We start from the raw sequence: 27,218 nt of genomic DNA, 5'->3' as shown, positions 1-27,218 counted from the left end.
ACTTCCTCAGGAAGATGACCTTGGAAGCCCTAGACATTCTGAATTGGAATCTGAACCTGTATTCTCAAAGATTGCTGGGTGAATCTGATGGCTGGGGGAGTGGAGTGGGAGTCAGTTGGTAACAAATCCAGTTTATGGCATAGCCTGCTTGACCATGAGGTTATGAGACATGAGAACATGTTGCAAAATGGGCACAGAGTGGAGAGAGAAACTTCATAGTTCTGCTTCCAGCTCAAAGACCTAGTTGTGGGACTCAAACCAAGGCTTTGCAGCCAGTTCCTATGCACAGCAGGGCAGTGGAATTGGTGGGTGCCCCCCAAGCCTCTCTGAGGACTGTGACTTTACTATCTGCTGGGATGTTCCAACAGGTAGGGTATCAGCTCCTGAGATAGCCTTCCACTCTCTGAATACAACCGCAAGTCAATCAAGCCGATAGAGAATTCACAGCTGGAAGAGCTCAGTTCTTCTCTCTGCACCATTTCACACTCGGCGTGTTAAAGGGATACATGTGGGGAGATTTCCTTTAGCAGATCCTTCTCTCAAGTTGATGGACTCACCGCTATTGCTCGGGGACTGCAATGTACCTTTCATCCCCCGACGTAGGAAAGCAAACCTCAGGGGTAGGCCCTGCTCCCGTCCAGGCCCAGCCTCATTCCTCTCCCAACTTGACAGGGGCAGTCTGCTCACCTCCACAGTGGGTGAAGCCATACAGGGTGTACCCTCGGTTGCAAACACAAGCAAATGTGCCAGGGTGGTTGATGCAGCTGTGGTCACAGGTCCTATCCAAAGAGCACTCATCCACATCTGTAATGGTCAAAGGGAGAGGGGAGCTGAAACTCACTCTGAGGGATGAGTGAAGAATAGGTTTATGATAAATACCAGTTGCTGACCAACACCAAAAACAATACACACAGGGTAAAAAACATTATCCATTCTCCTCACTCGCTTGTGTTAAAGAAAGTGTGGAGCAGCCCACAAGAAGTATACTGACGGCCGCGGCCCTCATTTCCACATTCTGTTGCAAACTGCACTTACCTCAAAGCTCAGTTGGTCACTTTCACCCATGCATACTTGCAGAGCTAATTTAAAATGTTTAAATGAAGCCAAATGAGATAACATACCTTAAAAGGGTTTTGTAAGCTACAGGTGCTAGCTATGCATTTTTATTGTCATATAACTATTAGTAAAACAGCAATAGTAATTTATTAACTACGGCAAATTGAAAGGAGAAAACACTTGGTTTGGAGGTAAATCTAGTTCCCATCCCTTTCTTATCTTCTCAGAGTTAGTCTTCTGGCCCCAAGAGGCCAGTTAATCCTGGGTTTTAATGCCCTCTGCACTGAAAGAATGCATTAATACTAATATACTCAGTAATTTTCTCTTTGCAGACCCTGAAATGTGGTAGTTCAGCTCTACATTGGATACTCTTGGCCGATGCCTTGGTTTTGCTCCTCTCCTATGTGCCAGTCCCATGCATCTGCTAGCCTCCTGGTTCAGTGTGGAAGCCACCCTGGCTGCAGCGGGGGTCATGCACAGCAGCCTCAGGAGGCTGCATTTGTCCATCTCATCATCTCTTTTCCCTGGGTCTGGCCCTCAGCCTCTTTCTTGTAGGCTGGAATTTGAGTGCTTCACTCCCTGAACTCTTTGGAGGATTTTAACAGAGTTACGACTTGTGTCTCCAAATGGATAAACCAGGACCAGTGCCGCACTCAGTTGAAGCCAACTAGACCACTGCTAGACCACTTTTTTCAACACTGAGTGTGCCATGAGAAACTATGTCAATAAAAAGCAAAAATGTGGAAGGAACAGGAAGAATGAAAAAGCAAAATAAAAAACGGCAAATTCTTGCAAAACCTCTTCATCCCTAGCTTTTCCCAGAAATCCTGGCATTTCTTCAGTAAATTTGTTCTGTTCAAATATTTGTTCTACCAAGACTGATCAGTGAAAAATGAGAAAAACCTAATTTTTTCCCTAGGAATTGATGCCATTTTATGAAATCTGTTATTAATATCAGCCAGTTGTCGAGAAAGTGGACTCGTTCAGTAGCTGACTTTGGCTGCTCAGTATGGGCTTTTACTTTGCCAAAAATAATGAGATCACTTTTCTAATTCCTTTTTAATGTGTTTACACAGCTTCAACAGTATTGCCTGCTCTATACACTAGGAAACATTATGTGGAACAGCAAATTTGCTTTCCAACACAAACTGAAGAAAACCACACAATAATTATCTAGAATTAACTTACTGAATTTAAAGGGGAATATACTTGAACTGCCTGACAAATTATGTATTAAGAACAACCAAGAGAAAAACAAAACAAACATCACACCATAATATTTTTTTAAAAAGGGAATGCCACATCTTTGTTATCTAAGATGAAATCTGATATTCTGATTATTATTTAATTCTGAGATTTTTTTTTTTTTTTTTTTTTTTTGAGGTGGAGTCTTGCTCTGTCCCCCAGGCTGGAGTGCATGGGCGTGATCTCAACTCACCGCAACCTCTGCTTCCTGGGTTCAAGCGATTCTTGTGTCTCAGCCACCTGAGTAGCTGGGATTACAGGTGCCCGCCACCGCACCCTCCACCATGCCCCCACCTAATTTTTGTATTTTTAGTAGAGACGGGGTTTGCTGTGTTGGCCAGACTGGTCTCAAACTCCTGGCCACAAGCGATCGACCTGCCTCAGCCTCCCGAAGTGCTGAGATTACAGTGTGGGCCACCACACCCAGCCTAATTCTGAGATTTCTAACAAAATAAATTAGTCCTTATTCCCAAAAATGGAGCAAGAATACATTACAGCACATCTTTCCTGAGAACTTCTTCTGCATATCAAAGGGAAGGTGCTCATCTAAAAATAGAAAACAGCTTTCCCCCACCCAAAACAGCTACTAATACTAACAACAACTGCTACCTAGATAAGTCTCCTTGCTGCAGCCCTTATATGGGAAGGATGTGTTTGAGAAGGGGTCTGAAATCCTAAGGATCAACAAGCATCTCCTCCCCACAAGCCCTCCCCCTCCCTCTCTGCCTTCCCTCTCTTCAAAGATCAAAGGCTGATCATTTAAAACAAGTGCTGGGCCAGGTGCGGTGGCCCACGCCTGTAATCCCAGCACTTTTGGAGGCCTAGGAGGGCGGATCACCTGAGGTTAGGAATTTGAGACCAGCCTGGCCAACACAGTGAAACCCTGACTCTACTAAAAATTCAGAAATTGGCCAGGCGCCGTGGCTCACACCTGTAATCCCAGCATTTTGGGAAGCCGAGGCAGGCAGATCACGAGGTCAGGAGTTCAAGATAAGCCTGACCAACACAGGGAAACCCCGTTTCTACTAAAAATGCAAAAATTACCCAGGTGTGATGGTGCACACCTGTAGTCCCAGATACTCAGGAGGTTGAGGCAGGAGAATCGCTTGAACCTGGGAGGCAGAGGTTGCAGTGAGCCAAGATAGTTCCACTGCACTCCAGCGTGGGTGACAGAGCAAGACTCTGTCTCAAAAAAAAAAAAAAAAATTCAGAAATTAGCTGGGCGTGGTGGCAGATGCCTGTAATCCCAGCTACTAGGGAGGCTGAGGCAGGAGAATTGCTTGAACCTAGGAAGGGAGGTGGAGGTTGCAGTGAACCAAGATGGTGCCACTGCACTCCAGCCTGGGCAACAGAGTAAGACTCTGTCTCAAAATAAATAAATAATTTTTAAAAAAAATGCTGTAAGAAAGAGACCAATTGGTACATAATCTTGATCGTGGGTTAACTCCAAGTTTTTGCTAGGGAGGTATGTTAACTAAATCTACAGACTTTTGCCACCAACTTTTGTGATAAATTCAGTAACATTAAAGGAAATTTTAGAAAAGGAAAATTATTCATAATCTCAACACCCCACTGGAACCCTGTTTGCATTCTGTTTTCCATTCCATTTCTAGCAGTGAGCTCTGCTGTCATCACATCAATGGGTTCTTTAAGGTGTTCTCTAACCATTAACAGCTTAATTTCCAAATACACCTGTGAGCTACATCAGTGTTTTTATTCTACCTAATAGATGAAATGAGTGAAGCCTAAGATGGAGATTGGATTAGTGGCCCTGTCAAGAAGCCTGATAAGCCACTCTCTGCCAGGAGGGCGCTACGTTCTCTCTGCTCCAACCTGTGGACCATTGCGCAGCACAGCTATGTTTTCAGCACATACCTTGGCAAGACTTCTCATCTGTTAATAATTTAAATCCTTTCTTGCAGCTGCAGTCAAAACTGCCCACAGTGTTTTTGCAGAAATGATCACAACCTCCATTGCGGGTCTGGCACTCATCAATATCTGCAACAGGAAAGCATTGGGCATATCAGAGAGCAATACTTGCCTCATTTCCCACAACTCCCTGAAGGGCCATTGTGTGTGTTGATTAGTCTCTGAAATTAAGAAAAGGACTCATAAAGCATTTAAGGATCTTTGCTGATGTTTTTAACCTTATACATGTTTTCTTATCTGGCTTAACCAGTTTTGAAAGACAAGCGTTTCATCGTCTTGAGAACGCTGACTTATGATGCCCTTAATTGGCATTAAGGAAACAAACTCTGGGAAAGAATGATGATGTCCTGTTACATTCTCATCTTTGTATTGCTCTCTCAAGGTAAGATGGCTCCCTTTAGTACACTATGTATTCAAGTTTAATGATTAAAGCTATAAAGGACTAGAGCATTTGTTTTGGCAAATTACACAATGATCAAATAGCCTCAGTGTTTTTAAATGATTCCTGTTACTCAATCTTATCTTTTCCCAGTTTCGCCTGGCAATTGGTTATCTACTTTTTATCATGCTAAAGGGCTAATCCTTTGTACTCTTGCCCATGAAATACGGGCAAGTCATTGGGGTCGCTCTTCATCAGTAAAAGTTAATGGTACAGTTATTCATTAAGTCCTCTGGATAATCATCTTGACTGTTATTTACATAATAATCTCTAGGCTATTATGTATGATATGTTGATATTATCTCCTGCAAATGAATGCTTCCTTTAACTGCCTTTTTCTAATAAGGCCACTGTCTGAAATGAATTATTTGATGCTTGTAGAGGCTGACCTCCTCAACAATTAGTGTAATTAAGTGTTGGTTCTAATTAAGCTTACTCAATTATAACCTTCCATTAGCCCAGGGGGAAAAAGCTCCCATTGATATGAATCATAAGCAAATCTGGAGTCACGTGGGCTATAGAGGGTATTGTTGCCTTTATCCCCATATGTTAGCAGCATGGGTCTTCCCTCCATAACAGGGCACCCAGCCTCCCTGGGGAGGTGAAGGCTACCTTTACACGTCTTCCCATCCAACTGGAGAGTGAATCCAACAGGACAACTGCAGTGGACACCTGTCGAAGTATCCTTACAGGTGCGGTCACAGCCTCCATTGTTGACAGCACACGTTTCTGGCAAGGAGGTAAGAAAAGACAATTAGCTTCCCAAAGAAGTGCTGATACAGCTGACGAAGGTCACAGAAGCCAAGAAGCATGGTGGGGTACTCATGGTTATACCCCAAGTCTCTGCTACCTGCAGATGGGCTAGAGGGAGAGCAGGTGCAGCTCCTCCCACCCACCTAAATGAGTTCTAGTTCCTAAGGAAGATTGTCAGGGTGACCAGAGGGATAAAGATGTCTCCCAATCTGCAGAGCCACTCCCCCTACTGGCAGATTTAAAGCCACTCAAAGTTCCTGCTGATCTGCAGCCAGCAACCTAAGTAGGACCACATCTGGCAGGCTAGAGGTGAGTGCAGAACAGGGCAAAGGGGATGGTCCTTTCTTCATCTTGAGCCTTCTCCCTTCAATATGAGTAATGGGCAAAGCAAGAGTGGGTAAGCATCGCCGCCCCAACCACTGCCTTGTTGTAGACTACTGGCTTCATCCTTGCAACCACCAATTTACTCAAATTTGAAGTTTCACTTTCCCTGAAAGGAGAAAGCCCTGTCATAACCACATGAAAAATAAGCCACAATTGTTAAATTGCAACTATGGAGATAAGGAACAATAAGCAAACAGCCTTCTAGTTCTGTATCTCATACAGTTAGTCCAAGTAATAGACAAGTGCTGTTCAACATTCATTGAATTGTTAGCATCTAGGCATCCAGAAACATGATTTTTCTACCATAGCTGCCTCACTTTAAAGGTTGGGGGTGGGGGGTGGTGGCGAGGGTGGTGGCTTACCCCTGTAATCCCAACACTTTGGGAGGCTGAGGCAGGAGGGATCGCCTGAGCCCAGGGGTTCAAGACCAGCCTGGGCCATACGGTGAGACTCCCATCTCTACACAAATTTTAAAAAATTAGTGAGGCCTGGTGACGCACACCTGTGGTCCCAGCTACTCAGGAGGCTGAAGCAGTAAGATCACTTGAGCCCAGGAGGTCAAGGTTGCAGTGAGCCATGTTTGTGCCACTGCACTCCAGCCTGAGAAACACAGCGACACCCTGTCTCAAGAAAAGAAAAGAAAAAAAAAAGGAACCCTGAAGGGGACAAGCTTAATCCTAAATAAATATGCAGACAGTACACGTATGTTTATCTCTGTTCCTTTCAAAACCTCACGAATATGAGAATAAATTGATTTTTTTAAAGTATAAATCCTTAAGGACAAAGAAAATAGAAGAAAAGACAATAGATGAAAGATGTCAAACATTCTGGAAGTGACATGTTAGCAGGAGAGCAGTATCTGGCGTAGAAGAAAGCTAGATCCTAGCGGTCTGCAGAGGAGGTGCCAACAGCTGGTAAACTCATGTGAGCCCCAGAATCCCAGAAAGACTCAGGAATTGGAGGTATCAAGTTATTCTACAGGCAGAAATGAGGACAGAGTTAAAAACAGGAAGATTATGGAAAGTCTACATATGAAAGAGATAAACCTCAGAGCTCCTCCTTAATTCCACATAGTCATGTGACTACCCTTCTCCTATTCTGGCTATAGCAGAGAAGTCTGGACCAGAGAGGTACCAGGCTCAAGGGCACCAGGAATAGCAGAGGAGGAGAGGGTGGCACCGTCAGGTGAAAGTCTATACCCTGAAAAAGAGATCCCTAACCCTCATCCCTCTTCCCCCAACTCCTTCAGCTCCCTACTGGCAGATTTAAAGCCAATGAAAATTCCAAAAGCTATGTTAAAATAACAGCCATTGAAAGTTCCAAAAAGCTATGTTGAAACAACACTGCAACCCAGGATGCTAGCAGCCAAGCCTACAGGCAGGTGGTTGAAGGACTCCTCTCCAGCTAAATTGACCTGCGCAAGCAAAAAGACCTAACGATATTAGCATTCGAGGATTTCCAGATGAAATGCCTAAGTCACTGCCTCGTCACCCAAACATGAAGCCCACAAATCAATAGAATATACAATTGGCTTTTTAGTATTTTACTATTAAATATGAAAAATTGGTCAAGAATCACTAGACATTTCTGGAAAGCCTCTAATACGGAATAAATACATCAGATGAAACCAACAGGGAAAAAGAAACCTGGAGGAAACAAAGATAATTTAGAGAACAAAAGAGCAGTTAAAATCTCATAATAAATTTCCTCAGGGAGACAAGAAAAGCATCCATGAAATAAGAACAGGTTCCTAAAGCAAAAGGCCAAAGTAAAATTCTTGAAAAATTAAAATATGAAAATGAAAACTTTATCCTGTGGAAAGATTAGAAGAAAAAAATGAAAACTCTCCTAGAAAGTAGAACAAAAATACAAAGGAGAGAAAAGAAAAAGAATAAAAATACAAGGGAGAGAAAAAAAAAAAAAATTAGAGGGTCAATCCAGGAGTTACAACAGCCAGCTAACAGGAGTTCTGGAGGGAAAGAACAGAGAAAATGGAGTGAAGAAATTTATCAAAGAAGACAGGTGCAGTGGATCACGCCTGTAATCCCAGCACTTTGGGAGGACGAGACAGGTGGATCACCTGAGGCCAGGAGTTCGAGACTAGACTGGCCAACATGACAAAATCCCTTTTCTACTAAAAATACAAAAAAAAATTAGCCAGGCATGGTGGCATGTGCCTGTAGTCTCAGCTACTGGGGAGGCTGAGGCAGGAAAGTCACTTGAACCTGGGAGGTGGAGGTTGCAGTGAGCCAAGATTGCACCACTGGACTCCAGCCTGGGCGACAGAACAAGACTCTGTCTCAAAAAAAGAAAGAAAAAGCAATTTATCAAAGAAAAAAATGTAAGAAAATTTCTCAGAACCAAGGGACTTGAATGTTCATATTGAAAAGTACTAAAAATAGGTGGGCAAAATCCCACAATAAAGAACATTATTATAAAACTTCAGATCACTGGGGAGGAGGAGAAGATCCTGGAAGCTTTCAGAGAGAAGCTTTCACAGGTCTCACACAAAGGATCAAGAGTAAAAATGATTTTAGACTTCTCAAAACAACTCTGCGTTCTTGAAAACAATGGAGCACTAACTTCAAAACAGTGATGGAAAATTCTTTCCAACTCTGAATTCTACACTGAGCCAAATTCTCAATAAAGGGTGCAGGTAGAATATAAAGGCATTTTCAGGCATGCAAATTTTTAAATACCTCTATCTCATTCACCGGATAAACTAATGAGAGACAAGACATAGGATCCACCGAACAGGAGAGCGGCAAAGGGAATTGTAGGCTGATGGTGAATGCCCAGATGAGAGACATGCACTCAGCCAAGACAGCCAGGCCCTGCTAGGGCAGGCTGGAAGCCTCCGAGGAAACTTTTTCACCAAGAAAATTGATTTGATTAGTTACCTACACTGTATTTGAACACATTGAAAAGTGTTTTACAGCTTTGTCAGAAATTTGCAGAAGAATTGGTAAGAGGTACTTAGAAAACTAAGCAAACAAAGAAAATATAATCATAGCACATTACGTGACTCAGGTGAATCGTATTTAGATATTCAAAGTCAGAATAATGTAAGCACATAATATTGATTTAAATTGCGAGAAAACTATATTAAGGGTATAGGGAGAGGTCAGATGTGTGTGTGTGTATTGGCGGGGGGAAGCAGTGAGAGCTAAATCCTAGTCTTTTATAACAGGAAGTTAAAAGCTACCATCTAAAACAGACACATCAAGAAATAACTGTAGGGCCAGGCATGAAGGCTCACACCTGTAATACAAACACTTTGGGAGGCCAAGGTAGGCAGATGGCTAGAGCCCAGGAGTTCGAGACCAGCCTGGGCAACAGGGCAAAACCCTGTCTCTACAAAAAATACAAATATTAGCCAGGCGCAGTGGCACATGCCTATAGTCCAGCTACTCAGGAAGCTGAGGTGAGAGAATCGCTTGAGCCTGGGAGGCGGAGGTTGCAGTGAGATGTGATCACACCACAGCACCCCAGCCTGGGGGCAACAGAGTGAGACTCTGTCTAAAAAAAAAAAAAAAAAAAAAAAAAAAAGAAAAGAAAGAAGAAGAAAAATAACTGCATACCCTTCATTTTTTCAGAAATATGGGGGAGGAGGAGCCAGAAGAAGAAACAGCTCGAAGAATTGACTATTGTTGCCTCTGGCAAAAGGGATGAGGAAATGGGAAGTTATGAGACAAGGAAATGATGAGTTTCATTACAAGCCTAGAAGTAATTAAGTTTCTGTGTTATTCATTTGTACTATTTTCACTTAAGACAATGAAAAATTATAATTTCTAAAGAGCTCAGAAAGGTTACCTGCTTGGTAACCAATGGCTGTATGATATGTTGCCTGACTGTTAAATCCAGAAACTGTCAAAAGATGGGTTTTGTTTAGGCTGAGCCAGACTTTCTCCAGAAGGAGTAACGCGCCAAAGGATCTGTCTGACTCCCACCCCCACGGCCACCACTTCTATTTCTGCTCATCTCCAGCTTGACTGCTGGACCTTCAGGCAGGCCTTCCCTTGTCCCACAGCCAAGTGCTGCCCCTCTCCATTCATCTCTTCTACCATTATCATCAGCTGAGTCAGAAATAGAAGACTCAGTGGACACAAAAAAAGACTAGCCACCATTCTGAGCTAGAGGCTGCTTCAGAGGAAGAGAGCTGACCTCAATGACCACCCACTCAGTCCCAGGCACTAGACTCTGGGCACCTTTCCATATTATTATTTTAATTGAGCATCCCAACTGATATGGTCAGGCTTTATGTCCCCACTCAAATCTCATCCTGAATTATAATCCCCGTAATCCCCTCGTGTCAAGGGAGAGACCAGGTGGAGGTGACTGGATTTTGGGGGCGGTTCCCATGCTGTTCTCATGATAGAGTGAGATCATGAGATCTTGTGGTTTTACAAGTGTTTGGTAGTTCCTCCTGCATTTATCCTACCACCTTGTGAAGAAGGTACCTTGCTTTCCCTTTGCCATCCACCATGATTATAAGTTTCCTGAGGCCTCCCCAGCCATGTGGAACTGTGAGTCAATTAAGCCTCTTTTCTTTATCAATTACCCAGTCTCAGGTAGTTCTTTATAGCAGTATGAAAATGGGCGAAAACCCTGGCCCTAAGAGGTAGCCTTTACTACATCCATTTCAAAGAAAGACCAAGAGACAGAGCCTCAGGGCAGTTTGCCAAGTCTTACAGCTAGGTGGGGGCTGCATTGGGATGTTAACCTGATTATTCTGATGGCCACGAGACCAGGGGTCTTGCTTGGTTGGTGATTAAGCAACAGCACTGGTGAAGAACAGACACACACCCTGGTTCACAGGAGCTGCTCACCCCGGTCCAGCTGGTCTGAGGGCATGTGGCTCCCAAGTTCAGGTCTGATGCAATAAGTTGGGGAGGGAAAAGGACAATTGCAGTGGCCAAGGAAAGGGAGTGAAGGTGCCTACCCATGAGCAGCCGCCGTTTCACCCGTTTATCCCCATCCACCACTGATGTGGCGTTGCTCTCTGTCACCTCCAGGGCAGTGTCCTCTCGCTCTACAAGAGAAGCAAAAGAGCACAGTTCTCAGACTGAATGAGTTAGATTGCTCATCCGCTATACAACTGTGTTTGCTGAAATCCCAGACATAAGAGCAATGAAAGATATGTGACTCTGTTCACGCAATAAAAATGTGTTGTAATGAGGCCCTGTGGGAGACATAGCACGTTAAATGGCCACAGATCCTTAGCAAACATTAAACATGGAAAAGATTTTGGAGGTATATTGCACTGACCAAAGAGACACTAGGGAATGCAAGCTTCAGTCCCCTGAGTCAAGGACAAAAAGAGTCTTGGGCCTGGAAACCTCTAAAATGGAGCTAGTGAAGGACACACCGTGAAGGGCAAGGCAGGCATCCCGCCAGAAATATACGGCCCTGGCTCCTGCTGGTCAGAAGTGCCGCATCATTACAAACAGCTCTAACTTCGTGCTGCCCTGGCCTCCTGGGAGGTGTTGTGCCAGTCTCTGAAATACCAGCATTAGGAGCAGCCTAGTCCAGGAGAGGAGGAAGGGCTTCCCAAGGTCACACAGGGAGAGAAGGGCCTTCCCCACAGGCCTAGACCACTCCCACTGCAGCATGCAAAGTAGCACAGGGCCTGTAGGGGAGCAAATGCACGGGAAACAGCCTGCATCTGTGCTAAACACCATTAAGGGGTAGGGGTAGGGACAGGCAGGCTGGGGCAGACCCTCACTCAGTGTTGGGGTTACCACTCACCAAGGCAGCTCCTCCCATCTGTGTGCATCTTGTACTGTGGATGGCAGCTGCACTCTGGGCCGTTAGCTGTATCTTCACAAGAGTGCTGGCACCCACCGTTCCCATGGTTACAGGTCACTGACAGCAAAATGAATCAATACATAAAGCACTGATATTTCCACAAACACAGGGCTGTGTTTGCTCCAGAGAAACTCTGATTTTCATTCTGCAAGTATTTGAGCACCTACTGCATGCCAGGCATGGTGCACGAAAGACATAACTCCAAGTCAGACCCTGTGGTGTCTGTGTAGGCAGATAGTTACCATACAGATTGTAGAAATGCTGAAACATGGGTTTAAACAAAGTCATACAGGAAGAGGGAGATGGAAGAGTTGGGGGAGAGATTTTTATTATGTAAGCGAAATTATACCAAGAGATTCTAGACTACTGCTTTGTTCTATCTAGAGAAGTTTACCTATTAATACAGCTGTACTGGGGCTTTGGGAAATGCTATAGCACTTTATGCTGGAATAAAACAGACAATATTTAATTTGTACATATATGTCAGAATTTCTCTCATCAGATTCAATCTAGATTAGTTAGAAGGAAGGATAATCACAGGATGATTCTGCACACAATTAATGTGACATTAACTGGTAATTATCAAGACTATATATGAATGTATTGATGATAGGCCAAAAAAAAAAAAGCCAACTACAAAACTATCTATTCATCAAACTGTTAACTGTGGTTACCTCTGGTAAGGGAAACAGGAGGGGGGAAACTGCATATTTTCTTTATATGCTTTGGAGTGTTTGCATTTTACATAGGCCCTTTGTAATTTTTCTAATTCAAAAGAACTAATTACATACTTGTGGTGTCCTGTGATTATAGCTATGTAAAAATTGTGTATGCATATGAACAACAACTAAATAGGAATATGAAAAAATTGAAACAGCTGGTTAGGTGGTGAGATTCTAGATCGTAGTTTTTCTTTGTTAATTCCTCAAATAATATATGTTAATGTTAAAAATGTTATAATGTTAAAAATGTTAATAATGTTAATGTTAAAATATGTTAATGTTAAAATTAAAAAATGTTAATATATAACAATATTATTTGAGCAGTGATATCTTAAAGACATTTAAAATCTTTAAAAACAAGTTTACAGGTGCCTCCCCCGCCCCCTTCAGCAACTGTCCCCTGAAAGACTTTGAATGTTGAGGGTCTCGCCCCACAGGTGAGTCTTGGAGGGCCTGGGTCTTCCTTTCGAAGATCTGGAGGTGGGAAAATGGCCTCCACTCTGCTAGCTCACTGGAAGCCCTCAGGGACAGCCTGACTTTGAGGGGCCCTAAGAGCATGTCAGAACCTGTTGCTTGAGTGTGATAGTGGCACAGCCTTGGCTTGGACAGCTTTGGGGTGGCAGTCTGCTTTGTGAGGGGAGACAATGGAGAGAAGTCCCTCACCAGCGAAACTGTCCCCTCATCTCCTACTCACCATAAACCACCATCCCCACCAAATGGCAGGGGTCTTCTGTCCATGGCTTTGGGCAGGTTCCTAAAGGGAACCCCTCAGTGCTTCCCCTGGCATAAATCGTGGTTTAGGAACACCATGAATTGCCAGTGGTTTCCTGTTCCCAGGTGGAGTTTTGTTACTACAGTCGTGGTGCGGGAGCTGCGGCCCGATGGTGTAGACCACTCATTTACCCACTCATTAAACACAAGTGTACTGAGAACATCCCATAGCAGGCACCAGGGGAGGACTGAGAGGAAAAATGAGACAAGGTCCCTGACTTGGAGAGGCTCATAGCCGGGGAGACAGACACAGCAACACGCAAGTCAACCCAGAGCTATACAGCTGAGGAGAGTGCTGTGGGAGCCAAACTACAAAATGGCTGCCCTGTCTGAAGCACCCAGGAGGCTTCTGATAGCAGAGGATGGTAGCATGGGATTAAGAGCACAGCTTTAGAGCTAAACAGACTAGGGTTTGAACACTCATTTGCCACTCACTCCCTGTGTGACCTTGTTGCTTCACCTTCTGCACAACTTTGACAACTGAAAATGAGTGTAACAATACTGAGCTCACAGGGCGGTGCTTGTAAGAATTAAATGGGATATGGCACATCTTGAGACAAGCCTTTGCACAAAATAAATTCCCCACCAAAAGGTAGCTATTATACTTATCCTTATTAGAAGTTAAACAGAATATTGAAGGTTGAGTGAGAGTCCACCACACCCGGAAGGAAGGAGGGCTTGGGAAAGGCCTGGAGGCATCAAAGAATTTGGGCTGTTCTCCAAAGGCAAGGGGAGTAGTGTCTGTGGAAAGGAGGCAGATGAGGTTTATAAGGGAAGCAGGGCTTGGTGGCAAAAAGCTGTGATTGCCAGATGAGGAAATTTGGTTTTATTCTGTGCGAACAGGGAGAACTGCCCCCCAACATTCATACTCCTTACTCCTGAATTTCATTTTCTCCTGATGAGTTCCTTTTTAAAATATCATTTCCCTTCCCTAAGGGAGACCGCCCTTCTGCAGTGAACAAGTACTTGGTAGAGGTCGGTATCCCATGCTAACTGCCTTCCCTGCTGCTGCAGCCGTGCCATGAGGTGGTGCTTCTGAGCTGGGCCACAGAAGGCAGCCTCTGGAATACGACGGTTCCCATGGCAGGTGTGCACTGGCCCATACTTACAGATGCAGTCTCTCTGGTTCTTGGCCAGCTCAAAACCAGGCCTGCACTCACAGGCGACGCTGCCCCTTGGGGCCTCCTTGCAGATGTGACTACAGCCGTGATCCTTATTCATGCAGCTCAGGCCCTCTGAAAAACAGCAGTGTGCAACAGGTGACTAGGCTATGGTCAGAATCCTGAGCCTGGGAGAGCGGCAAAGGGCTAAGGGGTGGCCCACAGATCTGTCTGCCTAGGTCACCATCAGCCCCACATTTGAAAAGTGTATGTCATTAAAGTCAACCTAGGCCAATTAATACACATGAAAAATTTCTTCTGTCACCCAAGAGATATGATGTCTCAACTCTCCTAACGAGTTGGGAGCCTTCCCAATACACTGGAGCTCTCTACTGCATGCAGGATCAGAGCCTGCTGACTGCAGGAACTGGTACTCATGCTCTTATCTCTGCCATATCTTTACCCAAGAGCTGATCAAGAATGTAAAGAGAAAAGGAGAATCCTCCTAAGAAAATGTGCAGATAGAATGATCAAGATTCTCAATTTTTTCACATGCTCTTGAAGATAATTTTCAAAACATTTCAACACCCCTCTCTACCCCCACCAATCCCACCCTTCTGAGGTAAGTGTGACTGTGGCATTTTGGCATCCTCATATGGGCCACATGCCCAGGGATCTGTCTTCTGTGACCACCTTCAGCCACTCCCTTGATACCTCCCTCAGGGCATAAGCCTCTGACAGACAGCATCACACAGCAACAGCAACAAGAACAGAGCGAGGGAGAGAGGAGACAGACAGAGAGAGAAGGAGGGAGTGTGCTCATGTGTGGTAGCTGCTGTACAATTCTTTTGAGGTACACAGTAAATTCTGATTAGGCTCAACCTTGTGGTACGATGGTGGGAAGGGGAACAGCTGCTTCTGCTCCTGCAGGGCTCGGCACGCATCTAAATGAGGGGGCGCTAGCAAGGTAACTGCCCGTGTGGTTTACCAGCATTCTGCCTCATCTCAAAACTAATTCTTTGAGATCCTGCTGCCTGCCAGCATCCTGAAGGAATTCTTTTCATACCCTAGAATATTTTCAAGACATCTGCTCAGTTTATACTTTATGATTAATTACCTGTTCCTATGTTGCTTCTTTGCATTCGTGCAATGTCACTCTAAAACATCTCTGAGAGTAGGGACTTGGTTGTCATTGGCTCTCTACCAACGAGACACTCTAATACTAGCAGGGCACTGTTTTCAACACGCGTACAAAAAGGTTGCTTTCACTTCTCTAGAATCCAACACCCTTCTATATTGTGCCCCTAAAACCTTAACCAATAGGTTCTAGTGAAGTCAAAGTTCTCTCTCCAGCTCCCACTCCAGAGCTGTCAAACTGTGCTTAACTGGAACAATTGTTTTAACACAAACAGATGTCATTCCTTCCAAAAGACAGTGCAAGGGTTAATATATCCCATACTTTCCGGAGTCTCTCTTAAAACCCTCTTGCTCTTTTGCCTGACAGTTATGAGCTGTCTGCACTCCAGCACTCAGTCTGCTGGTTGCTGGGATTCATTCATCCATGCCAAGGGTGGCTGTCAATTAACACAGAAAGAGACTTGCACTGGATTGGTGGAAAGCTTTCTCTTGCTCTGGCTGGTAATTCCAAAGATGTGATTTGCACCCCAGTACTGAGATGGCACGGGAGGTGACAGCTGCCTCTAGAAGCAGTGTCCTGTCTTTCTGAGAAGGCCCAGAAAGGGTTGTGTTTGTCCTTGGGTCAGCAGAGCATGGGAAGTAAGTAGTTCTCGGGGGTAAATATAATATAATAGTGCCCAAGAAATGGGGGCAGGAACACCTGGAAAGTACACTCCCAAACAGGCCAGCTACTGCTACTTTTTCACTCTGTTTACAAGACTGTTAAGACATTTGCAAAGTGACCTTTACTGCCTCAGAGTAATTCACCTACACAAGAAATATTTCGTAAGAATGCCTGTATGCCAGATGCCATTGTGATACATAGAGAACCTACCACCTAATGTCCTACCACATCAAGCTACACCTGAAGTTACCAAGACATAATAGAGACTTAAATGGCTCTGGAAATGCTGACAGCTTTTCAAGAAGTGACCTCAAAGCCTTTCATAGCACCCTGACTTAATGCAAGACCACTGCTGGGGTGAGCAGATTAATCTGTTCCAAACTAGGCAGCCCAGCAAATGGCCCTAGCTCTTTCCAAAATTGGTCTGGTTGTCACGTCCGGGATGGTTTGTCCACCAGAAGGGAAACAGCTCAGAAACACTGTAAATCCCCCACTCTGGTGCACCCCAAGATCAGGGCTCCACTGAAGATTATTTCTGGAAACCAAATAAAAATATGCCTTGTGAATTGGGAGGAAAACATGACATAAAATGGGTAACAGGTCGTGCTGAAAGCACAGCCTCCACTTTGCCACCCTGACACCTTCCCCGTTGCCCTGAAAAGGCCTCAGTACACCATCTAAATATTCTCAGAACACACAAAAGAGGAGTGCTCATTCTGAGAGCCTGAGCACCCATGAATAGGAACAAAGGCGGGCCGGGGGTGATGTGTTTCTCTCCAGCCTACCCTCATTATATGGGTGAAAACACACAGTCTCTTTATCACAGCTTTGGAGTCTATAAGGATAAAAAAAATAAAAATAAAAAATCAGTATCTTGAGCTTTCCCTCAGAGTCAATGATTATGATGCCCTATATTAAAGAACGTTTTGTAAATAATTATTAAAAACAACAGCAATAGAAAATACTAGCTTCCTGTGTTACCTTCTTTTAATCACTTTTAAGGTATCCGCTGTGGGTTTCGTTTTGTTTTGGTTTGTTTTGTTTGTTTTGTTTTTTTTGAGGTGGAGTCTCGCTCTGTCGCCCAGGCTGGAGTGCAGTGGAGCAATCTCGGCTCACTGCAAGCTCCACCTCCTGGGTTCATGCCATTCTCCTGCCTCAGCCTCCCGAGTATCTGGGACTACAGGCGCCCGCCACCACGCCTGGCTAATTTTTTGTATTTTTAGTAGAGACGGGGTTTCACCGTGTTAGCCAGGATGGTCTCGATCTCCTGACCTTGTGATCCGCCTGCCTCGGCCTCCCAAAGTGCTGGGATTACAGGCGTGAGCCACCACGCCTGGCACCACTGTGACTTTTTAAGCCTACAGTTTCATAGAGTTTAATGTGCACATCAGAGAGGAAATCCTAGAAGAAAACTTTTTACAGACTGTTCTAATCAAAACCCTAGGATGCAAAGGTTCTCCGTTACCAATTCCTATAATCTGTTGGCTGACACTCCCATGAATTTGCCAAGCAATCAGGTTGAAACACAACAGAAAATCACAGAGAGCACTTCCAGACCACAACTCAAATTCTTGGATTTTGGTTTTAGTTCCAGACAAAAATGTTCACTTTAAATACTCTTTAGGGGATCCAAGAATGTCTGAATTGTAGAAAATTTAGAAAACACAGTTTGCAGAAAGGAACTGCATTTGTATTTGCTTCTGTTATGAGGAGCCTGTGTCTCTCATCAGTCCGGGGGCTTGCAGGAGGGGAGAGCGGGGCTGAGTCAGGGCTCTGGAAGTGCAAGGAGAAGAGGTGATCTTAATCACTACCAGCTGCTTTGTGACTGGGTGGGACCCAGACTGGGAGGGCTCAAGCGATGGCTTTAACCTGCAGGTCCCACATCCCTCCCCAGCCACCTGCAGAGGAAGCCAAAGTGACTTCCCAGGAAGCAGCTTTGAGCAATCAAAAGGAGAGATGTCCTGAGATTCAGATCACGCTGTGCCACTGGCCTCCTAATTCATTCCCACCTCGAATTTGGCCTGCATCGGACAAGAGTGCAGGGCACACCAATGACCCCAGAGAACCTGGCAGGAAAATGAAACCCAACTGCTACTTTATCAAGGGCCACACCTGGCACAAGATAGGAAATCTGCCTGATCAAAGCCAGTGCGTGTGACTTCCCCGCCCCCAACGCTGAGAATGAGCAGGCTCTGGGTGATGATAACCATCAAACCCATTGGCCCCTGGGGGTTCCTCTGACAATTTTTCTTAGTACCCAAACAGGTATTCTAGTTAGGTATAAGGTGTGAGCCGCCATCCTTGGAAAATGAGACAAAAATCATCTTCCATGAAGAAACCCTTGAAAAGTTACCAAGACCAGGATTAAAACAATCTATAAATTTGTGATTAAGTAGTAGAAGAACTTAAAATTACCTCGTTCTTAAGTAATGGGAAAGAATAAGCAGCACATGGCCAAAGGGGTTAATAGGCTAGTATTTAGGGCACTTCCCCTAAAAATAGGCAGATGCAACTCCAAGAGAAACACAGCCACCAAAATGTGACTCTTTAGCTTAAGAAAGAGCAGGGAAGAGTTAAAAGTATGACATTCAGTTAAAAATAACTGATTGGCCACATGTACTTAATGCCTCTTCCTCTCGAGAATCTACTAAGTAACAGAGGAATGAAAAAAGGTATAAACTCAAAGCAAAGAGAATGAAAAGAAGGACATCAGAAGAGAAGAGTTTCTGGCAAATTTACAGAGGAATGATAAATGGTGACATAGGTGAAGTAAACCACAGCAAGGAGAGTCCAGGGAGGGAGCCCTTCTGCCCCTCGGAACTCAAAAATGCAAAATATGGAAGGGCCAGATCTAGCTTGGGGCTGAAAACAGGGCACTTCATTGAAAGTCTGCATGGGAAGGATCCAGCCTCCTCCCTACCCACCCAGAGCAGGGAGCAGGCTCATACTGGTGCTGTGGTTTTCAGCACCTTTTTGAAAAACTTGGCAGATCATCCACTATATTGCTCCTGAGACATCTAGTCATGTTTGAAATGTATTCTATGTAAAGATTAGAATCAGAGAATGTGAGAGTTTGAAAGGACCTCAGAGCTCACCCAGTCCAGTGCACCTATTTTGCCAGGTGAGGAAGTTGAAGTTCAAATAACTTGCCCACGGTTACCCAGCAGTGGAGTCTGGACTCGTCCTCAGGCCTCCAGACTTTCTGTGCCCTGTGCTTCCCCTCTAGAGTCAGTGTGTGTGTGCGTGCACAAGGGAGGGGGTCTCAGATGTGACTCTGCCCTCATCCACAGCTGGGCAGAGGTACCTTCCGAGCGGTGAATGCAGGTGTGCTGATTGTCACTCAGGAAAAACCCCTCCTTGCAGCAGCACTCATAGCTCCCCATGATGTTGACACAGGTGTGCTGGCAGCCGCCATTGTTCTCCAGGCACTCGTCCACATCTGGAAGGAGAGAGGGATTAGCCTTTGCTTTGGTGACTGTTTCAATGCCCCACCTCACCCAGCAGCTCAGGGACCCTGCTAAGCAAAGATGAGGTTCCTCTTCATGTCCCTGCACCACAGAAGCTTTCAGAATCAAAGTCAGTGAGGTCCACAGACAATTACCCAGTCCTTATGGGTCTGGGGCTCACTTGGCCAGGATCACCACATGGACACAAGATCATCAGCTCAGTAAATATTTGTTGAACACCTTCTCTTTCCAAAGCATGGTGCTAGAGGAGACAGCAAAATATAGATAAGGAAGATAAAATTCCTTCCCTTGGCCAGGTGTGGTGGCTCACGCCTGTAATCCCAGCACTTTGGGAGGCTGAGGCAGGCGGATCACCTGAGGTCAGGAATTCAAGACCAGCCTGGCCGACATGGTGAAACCCCGTCTCTATTAAAAACACAAAAATTAGATAGGCATGGTGGCACATGCCTGTAATCCCAGCTACCGAGGCAGGAAAATCACTTGAACTCGGGAGGTGGAGGTTGCAGTGAGCCGAGATCATGCCACTGCACTCCAGCCTGGGCCTCAGAGCGAGACTCTATCTAAAAAAAAAAAAAAAATCCTTCTCTCTAGGAGCATACCCTTCAGCAAGAGACAAATACACAAATGATTCTGATATAAGGTATAAAAGGTGGTACAAAGGAAAGAAATCACATCTGGTCATAGGGTATCAGGATGAATTAAGGACAAGCTAATAAAAGATGGGCCCTTAGGATTGTCCAATTGTAAATCAGGAAAGAAGGGATTATAGGTGGAAGAGAGGGTAAGCAGTAGCACAAAGGCTGGGAGGCATGGAGAACATTCAGATACCAGTGGGCCAGCCCATTTGGTTGGAGCATAGGGCACATGAGGGAGGTTACAGGAGATACAGCTGGGAGGACAGACTGGGGTCACACTGCGGGATCCTGAATACCAGGCAATGAAGTGCCTCCTTAATTTGGGAAGCAGCTGGGAGCCACTAGAGTAGGGGACAGAGTCTGGCCCTTCACTCTGAGAAATACAAGGCAGCAGCTGAGGGCAGGACAGAGGGAGGGGAAGAATGGGCAGTCTGGGAGTCCAGCTTCACACATGCATCTGCAACAGCCACAGCTAGCACTAGTGGGGAGAGCACTGCGGCTGCCGGGGATGCTGGGAACCAAGCCAGAGAAGAAGACTGGGTGGACAAGGTGCCTGCAGGGCTGGGAGCCTTGTGGGCTATGAGGTGGGCATCATTAGAGGATGGAAAGTTGACACCAAGGCCTTCCGGAAGGGAAACATGGAAGGCCAGTGCTGGGTACAGAAATGGGAATGGAGATATGGTTGCCCCTGACCCCCAAGGCAGGGAGGTGATCTGCCTGAAATGCTGAAATGTAGGGCTAGGTCCAGTAGGAAGTGGCAAACCTTAGTGGGGAGCTTGGAAGAGAATCTGCTGGTGTAAGCACAGCTTTGGAAATCATTTATTTGTAGTTGCCTGATAAAGTGGTGGAGGCTAATGAGAGAGCCAAAGGCAGGAGTGTGGGAAGGGAGCAGAAAGGAGACAGTCAGAGGTAGAATCCTAGACCCTGCCAGGGGCAAGGAGGAGGCAGAGGAGATGGCAGGAGTCCCAAGAGCCTCCAGGGAAGGAGCCAGCAGAGAGATAGGGAGGGAGGAAGCCTTCTGCCACACACTGTCAGGGCGGCCTTAGGGGACCTTCCTCCCACTCTGCCTATGATACTTTGTGCACAGCTGTATTGCTACACTTACTGACTTGCATCCTCAAAATCCTTTACTCATCTACCTCTACTAGATTGCAAACTCCTTGAGGACAGAGATTTTTGTTTTAATTAGCACAGCCCTGGAATACAGCAGGTGCTGATTAACTATTCAATGCATGAACAAACAAGCAGGAGAGGATGGCATCACCCGAGCCAAAGAAGAAAAACTTCCAGAAAAGTTTCAGACAACAAAGGCTCAAAGAGAAGGCTGATATAAAATCAATTTATTTTCTCCAGTCTAATTTCTCATGTGCCAATCACTAGCTCCTGGGCGTATCCATAATAATCATAATAAATAAAACCTCACATTTAAATATCTGTTATCTGGTTTCAAGCTTCAGATCTTATAGTCCTCTATCCTCCCATACTACTGAGCAGATGCCTGACTAAACTGATGGGACTCAAGCCATCCCCCGAAGCCTAACAAACTTGCCCTTGTCTATGCCAAAGGGTGAAAGAAGCACATTCCAGAGGATGAGCCGTGCTGAAACACACCTGGCCTAGGTGTTCCACAGCAAGACTCAAGGTGAGCAGGAGAGGTCTGTCTCCCTGAACACCAACTCCTGGATTGGCTGCGAGTAAAGGTGTGCTCCCCTCTGAGCTGCCACACCCCCACCCCACCTTTAACCCCCAATTTCTTTTCTCCAAGGCAATCAGAAATGTGTCATTTAGCTAGCTGATGCTGTCTGGTTGGATAAATACAAAAGTGTGTATCCACGTACGCAAATATCTATCACTAAGCTGGTGAGCTTCTCCAGACCATAAAACAGTGTTTCTCAACCCTGGCTACGTGTCAGAACCCTGATGCCTGGATGCCACCTCCAGAGATACTGACAGAGCCAGTTTTGGATGAAGTCTAGGTGATGGTGTTTTTTAAGCTTCTCAGGTGATTCCAGTGTGCGGCCAGGGTTGTGAACAACTGCTACAAAGCCAAACAGCTATGACGAGCTCCCAGACACTCCAAAAATAGAAACCGAAGGCAGATGGGGTGAGCTGTATAGAAGAGCTGCCTTTAGTTTTTCAGACTTGCAGGCATTCAGGATCTTGAAGTGCTCTGTGTTTAGTGCCAAAGCTAAGTGGTGTTTGTACCTTGTGTCTTCTAGCTAATATATTTGTGGCTAATGTGTGGTTAGGAGGCTGAGGAGATTGAAGGGGTCATCCCAGAGAACTCAGGAGAAGTCAGGGCTCTGAGCTTCTTTCTTGCCACAAACTGGGTCAGCCCTTTCAAATCTGAATGTTGGGGAAGTGTCTATGTGTGCCGGTCCTACTCTTCTAAATGTACTTCATTTTCTTGTGCCTTCCTTTTAAAGAGTCCTTACCCCATTCAGAAATACTCCGTAGATGCTCAAGGTGTCTCTGCAAGGCAGATCCTTGCTACTGAGTCCACAAAGAGATCCCACAGAGGGGAAATGGAGATACTCTGTGTTGATAATATCTGCGTTATTGACAAAGGCAAGAAAAGACTCTGCCTTCAGGGTTTCCAAGCACGCCGATACTCACAGCCGCCCACCAGCCCTGGCCCAGGTTCCTAGCCCCTGGATGGTTCTTGCTCTTAGTAACCTTATACTACCCCCCGCCACCCCAGGCTGTGGATTACAGCACAACAGTAACGATGAAGTCTGCCATCAGATACGCAACCTCCAAATGCCCTCATTGGCAAGTCAAAGGGAAATTTCCCCCTGAAAATGGAAAAAAAAAAAAGAGCAACCCATGTGGTATGCCTCCCAACAAATCACACACTGAAAATGATTTCATTTGTCTGAGTTTTTAATTAATATTGATTCCTGCTCTCAGGATTGTCTCTCAAATATGCCTTTTTGTGGTACTGACTGCCTAGAAGATTACTGGTTCCCTCACCTGCAATCAAGTCTTACTGACAGTTGCAGGCTTGGAAAGCCATGTGATGTGTCACCCAAAGCCTGATCTCTCACACAGGGCACCAACAGGAAATAACAGAGTCCATCAGGATGGAGCTCCAGGAGACACTGAAGTGAGATATAGGTCATATGAGGGTTAAGTCCCAAATGGAAATAACCTCTCCTCCACTCCAGAGCCCCAACACACAGCACACAAGTTCTGTCTGGACTTTTTCTAGTTCCTTTTATGCAGATCTCAAAGCATTTAATCAAAGGGCCATTCCTACCCCACCATAAGGGGGTGTCTGAATGGCTGTCCCCACAGAGCCAGGGCCTGGCTCTGCTGCTCCTTAGTTGGCCAAGTAGACCTCGGGAAGTTATCCATATGAAGGGTCATGAGTGTCAAAGGACACTGATGCCATATTTTCCCATGATGTTCTCCTGTACAACTAATACCAGCCTTAAAAAGCAAACCACAAATACCTATCTGCCAGGAGTGCTGCATCCTCTAAGACTATCCAACGCTCAACCCCATGCAGTTGCTAGCTGCTTCTAAGTTCCGTTTTATTCCTGGCATAAGGAATGAATGTAAACAACACTCTTTGTAGTCTCTAACTCAGGGACTAAAACTCCAACAGATGTTTCTGTTTTGTGGAATACTAGGAAGATGTTCATGGAAGATTTCTATTTTAGTTTCTCTCCTTTTCAAGGAAAAAAGGGGGGTCTAGCTGGCTGTAACCCCAGCACACATTTGGAGTCTTCAGGACAAGGAGTTTTTCCAAATTCTAAAACAGAAACACTTGCAGCATTGAAAAAAAATGGTTATAAGTCAGGACTCTCAACACAAGACCAAAGATCTTAAAAGGTGACAAGTCAATGCTAGAAAGTCAATAAATAGTAATGACGATGTCACCCATCTCCTTGGACTAACAGAAGATTTATGTTATGAATGATCACATAAAACTAAAACATTTTACCTCATTTTCTATCACGGAGTCTGACTTCCAAGGGAGCAGAAAACACAAGGCTCTGAGCCCGTTTTTGTCTTCATGAGGAGGTCTCCACCAAGGGAAAGAAAGGGGTGGGAGAGTGAAGGAGAACTGCCATTTCCAAATGCCTTCCTTACCAAGACAATTATGACCGTCATGAGCCAACATGAAGCCATCAAAACAAGTGCAACGATAATTGCCTGGAATATTCAAACAGTCATGGACACAGCCTCCATTGAGCTCATTTCCACATTCATCGATGTCTGAGGAATAAAACAGAAGTAAACCAGACAGGTACTATTTCTTTAATGTGAAAACATATGCACTTACCTTTTAACCAGCCATTCCACTTCTAGGAATCTACCTGAAAATACATCTCTAACAATAGGAAAACAAATATGCACAAGGTTACTCACTGCAGTGTTGTTTCTAATGACAAAATACTGTAAACAACCTAAGTTTCCATACATAGAAAAATAGTTTAATAAATTATGGTACCTCTACTCCATGGACTACTACGCAGCTATTAAAAAAAGAGAGAGAATGAGGAAGATCTCTATGAACTGATTTGGAGTAATTTCTAGTATATACTATTAAATGAAAAAATCAAAATTAAAAGAGTATCTGTAATATGTTATCTTCATGTAAGAAATAAGAAGATATAAAAACACACACAAAATTTCAGGATACGTTTTTGCAGAACTGACAAGCTTATCGTAAAATTTACATGGAAATGCAAAAAACTCAGAAGAGCAAAAACAATTTTGAAAAAGGAGAGCAAATTTTGGGGACTTTAACTTATTATAAACCTACAGTTATCAAGACAGCATGGTACAGGTATAAAGACAGATGTATAGATCAATGGAACAGAATTGAGAGTCCAGCAATAAATCCTTCTACTTATGGCCACTTGATTTTAAACAAAAGTGCTAAGGTAATCTATTGGGAGAAATGCTTGTCTTTTCAACAAATGGCACTGGTTTAATTGGATATCCATATTCAAAAAGATGACTTTAGACCCTTATCCCATAACAAAAATCAACTCAAAATGGATCAGGGATCCAAATGTAAGCATTAACAATATAAAGCTTTTCAGAAAAAATATGTGATAAAAATCTTTAAGATATTGGGATGGCTAGGCATGATCTTTGGGTGCACTTTGGGAGCCTAAGCCAGGAGGATCAATTGAGCCCAGGAGTCGCTGGCCTGGGCAACATAGTGAGACCCCCATCTCTACAAAAAATAAACAAAATTAGCCAGGTGTGGTGGTGCACGCCTGTAGTCCCTGCTGCTTGGGAGGCTGAGGCAGGAGGATTGCCTGAGCCCGACACTGAGACCGCAGTGAGCCAAGACTGCACCACTGCATTCCAGCCTGGGTGACAGAGCAAGACCCTATCTCAAAAAAAAAAAAAGGAGAAAAAGAGAAAAATCTTTAAGACATTGGATGAGGTTAAAATTTCTTTGATATAATACCAAATACACAATCACAATTTTTAAAATTAATAAACTGGAGTTTATCAAAATTAAAAACTTTTGCTCTTCAAACAGTATCAAGAAAATGAAGACAAGCCACAGATTGGTAGAAAATATTTGCAAATCACACACCTTATAAAGAACTGAAAAAGAACTCTTACAACTCAGTAAGAAGACAAACAGCCTAATTTTAAAATGGGCAAAATATTCGAATAGACATTTCAACTACAATGATATGCAAATGACCAATAAGCACATGAAAAAATGCTCAATGCCATTAGTTATTAGGGATATGCAAATTAAAACCACAATGAGCTACCATTTCACATTCACTAGAATGGTAATAATTAAAAAGACAGACAATAACAAATGTTGACAAGGATGTGGAGAAATGGGAACACACACATTGTTGACAGGATGTTGATGGGTATGTAAAATGGCATAGCCACTTTGGATAAGAGTTTGGCAGTGTCTTTTCTTTTCTTTCTGTAAATGTACAGTTGGATATAATTAAAACAATCATAATGTTGTGAAACCATCACCACTATTCATCTCCCTAACTCTTTTTATCTTGTAAAACTGAAACTCTATGCCCATTTAACAGTAACTCCTCATTTCCTCTTCCCTCTCTTCCCTCAAGCCCTGGTAACCACAATTCTACTTTCTGACTATGATTTTGACTACTCTAAGTATCTCATATATTTAGAATCAAACAGTATTTGTCTTTTTGTGACTGGCTTGTTTCACTTAGCATAATGTTCTCAAGATTCCACCATGTTGTATAGCATGTGACAGGATTTCCTTTTTTAAGGCTAATATGCCATTATATCATGCCTGTAATCCCAGCCACTTGGGAGGCCGAGGTGAGAGGCTCGCTTGAGCCCAGGAGTTTGAGACAAGCCTGAGCAACATAGCAAGATCCCATCTCAAAAAAAATAAATAAATAAAATATTATTTTGTACATAACACATGTTGCTTATCCACTCATCTGTCAATGGACACTTGGGTTGCTTCCACCTTTTGGCTACTGTGAATAATACTATGAGCATGGGCATACAAATATCTCCTCCAGACCCTGCTTTCCACTCTTCTGGGTATATACCCAGAAGTGGAATTGCTGGGTCCTATGGTAATTATTTTTTTTTAATTTTTGAGGAACTTCCACACTGTTTTCCATAGTGGCTATACCATTTTAAATTCCCACCAACAGTGCACAAAGCTTCCAATTTTTCCACATCCTCACAAACATTTATTATTTTCTATTTTTTTGATAGTAGCCATCCTAATGGATATGAATAGTATCTCGCATTTGTAGTTTTGATTTGCATTTCCCTAATCATTAGAGATGTCGAACATCTTTTCATGGGCTTATTGTCCATTTGCATATCATCTTAGCTGAAATGTCTATTCAAATATTTTGCCCACTTTTTAATTGGGTTATTTGATTTTTAGTGTTGAATATTAACAGTTCTCTACATATTCTTGATATTAATCCCTTATAAGATATACGATTTGCAAATATTTTCATCTATTCTGTGAGTTGCCTTTATATTCTGTTGATATTATCTTTTGATGTACAAAATTTTAAAATTTTCATTAAGTCCAATTTGTCTATTTTTTCTTTTGTTGTATGTGGCTTTGGTGTGATATCCAAGAAATTATCTCCTTGGCAGT

At 44.0% G+C, this 27,218-nt stretch overlaps 1 protein-coding gene and 1 long non-coding RNA gene across 5 annotated transcripts in view; one reads left to right on the top strand and one right to left on the bottom strand.

The window, feature by feature from the left end:
* The window catches only part of SCUBE2 (signal peptide, CUB domain and EGF like domain containing 2), an 81,823-nt gene that overhangs the window by 45,113 nt on the left and 9,492 nt on the right, over window positions 1-27,218 (bottom strand). For all 4 annotated transcript variants that reach the window (XM_055282471.2, XM_055282466.2, XM_055282468.2 and 1 more), the window contains exons 3-10: window positions 24,209-24,334; window positions 19,313-19,447; window positions 14,217-14,342; window positions 11,555-11,671; window positions 10,749-10,838; window positions 5,282-5,398; window positions 4,177-4,299; window positions 688-804 (exon numbers count right to left, since the gene is read on the bottom strand). In XM_055282471.2, the coding sequence (XP_055138446.1) occupies window positions 688-804; window positions 4,177-4,299; window positions 5,282-5,398; window positions 10,749-10,838; window positions 11,555-11,671; window positions 14,217-14,342; window positions 19,313-19,447; window positions 24,209-24,334 (951 nt within the window). The remainder of the gene's footprint in view (window positions 1-687; window positions 805-4,176; window positions 4,300-5,281; window positions 5,399-10,748; window positions 10,839-11,554; window positions 11,672-14,216; window positions 14,343-19,312; window positions 19,448-24,208; window positions 24,335-27,218) is intronic.
* On the top strand, window positions 4,325-10,528 carry LOC134736887 (uncharacterized). Its single transcript, XR_010121322.1, has 3 exons — window positions 4,325-4,612; window positions 5,249-5,409; window positions 9,403-10,528. It is a non-coding gene; the product is annotated as an uncharacterized lncRNA (long non-coding RNA).

The sequence above is a fragment of the Symphalangus syndactylus genome, chromosome 6, assembly GCF_028878055.3.
Source record: "Symphalangus syndactylus isolate Jambi chromosome 6, NHGRI_mSymSyn1-v2.1_pri, whole genome shotgun sequence".
NCBI lineage: Eukaryota > Metazoa > Chordata > Mammalia > Primates > Hylobatidae > Symphalangus > Symphalangus syndactylus.
This window is presented reverse-complemented; position numbering and strand designations above follow the sequence as displayed.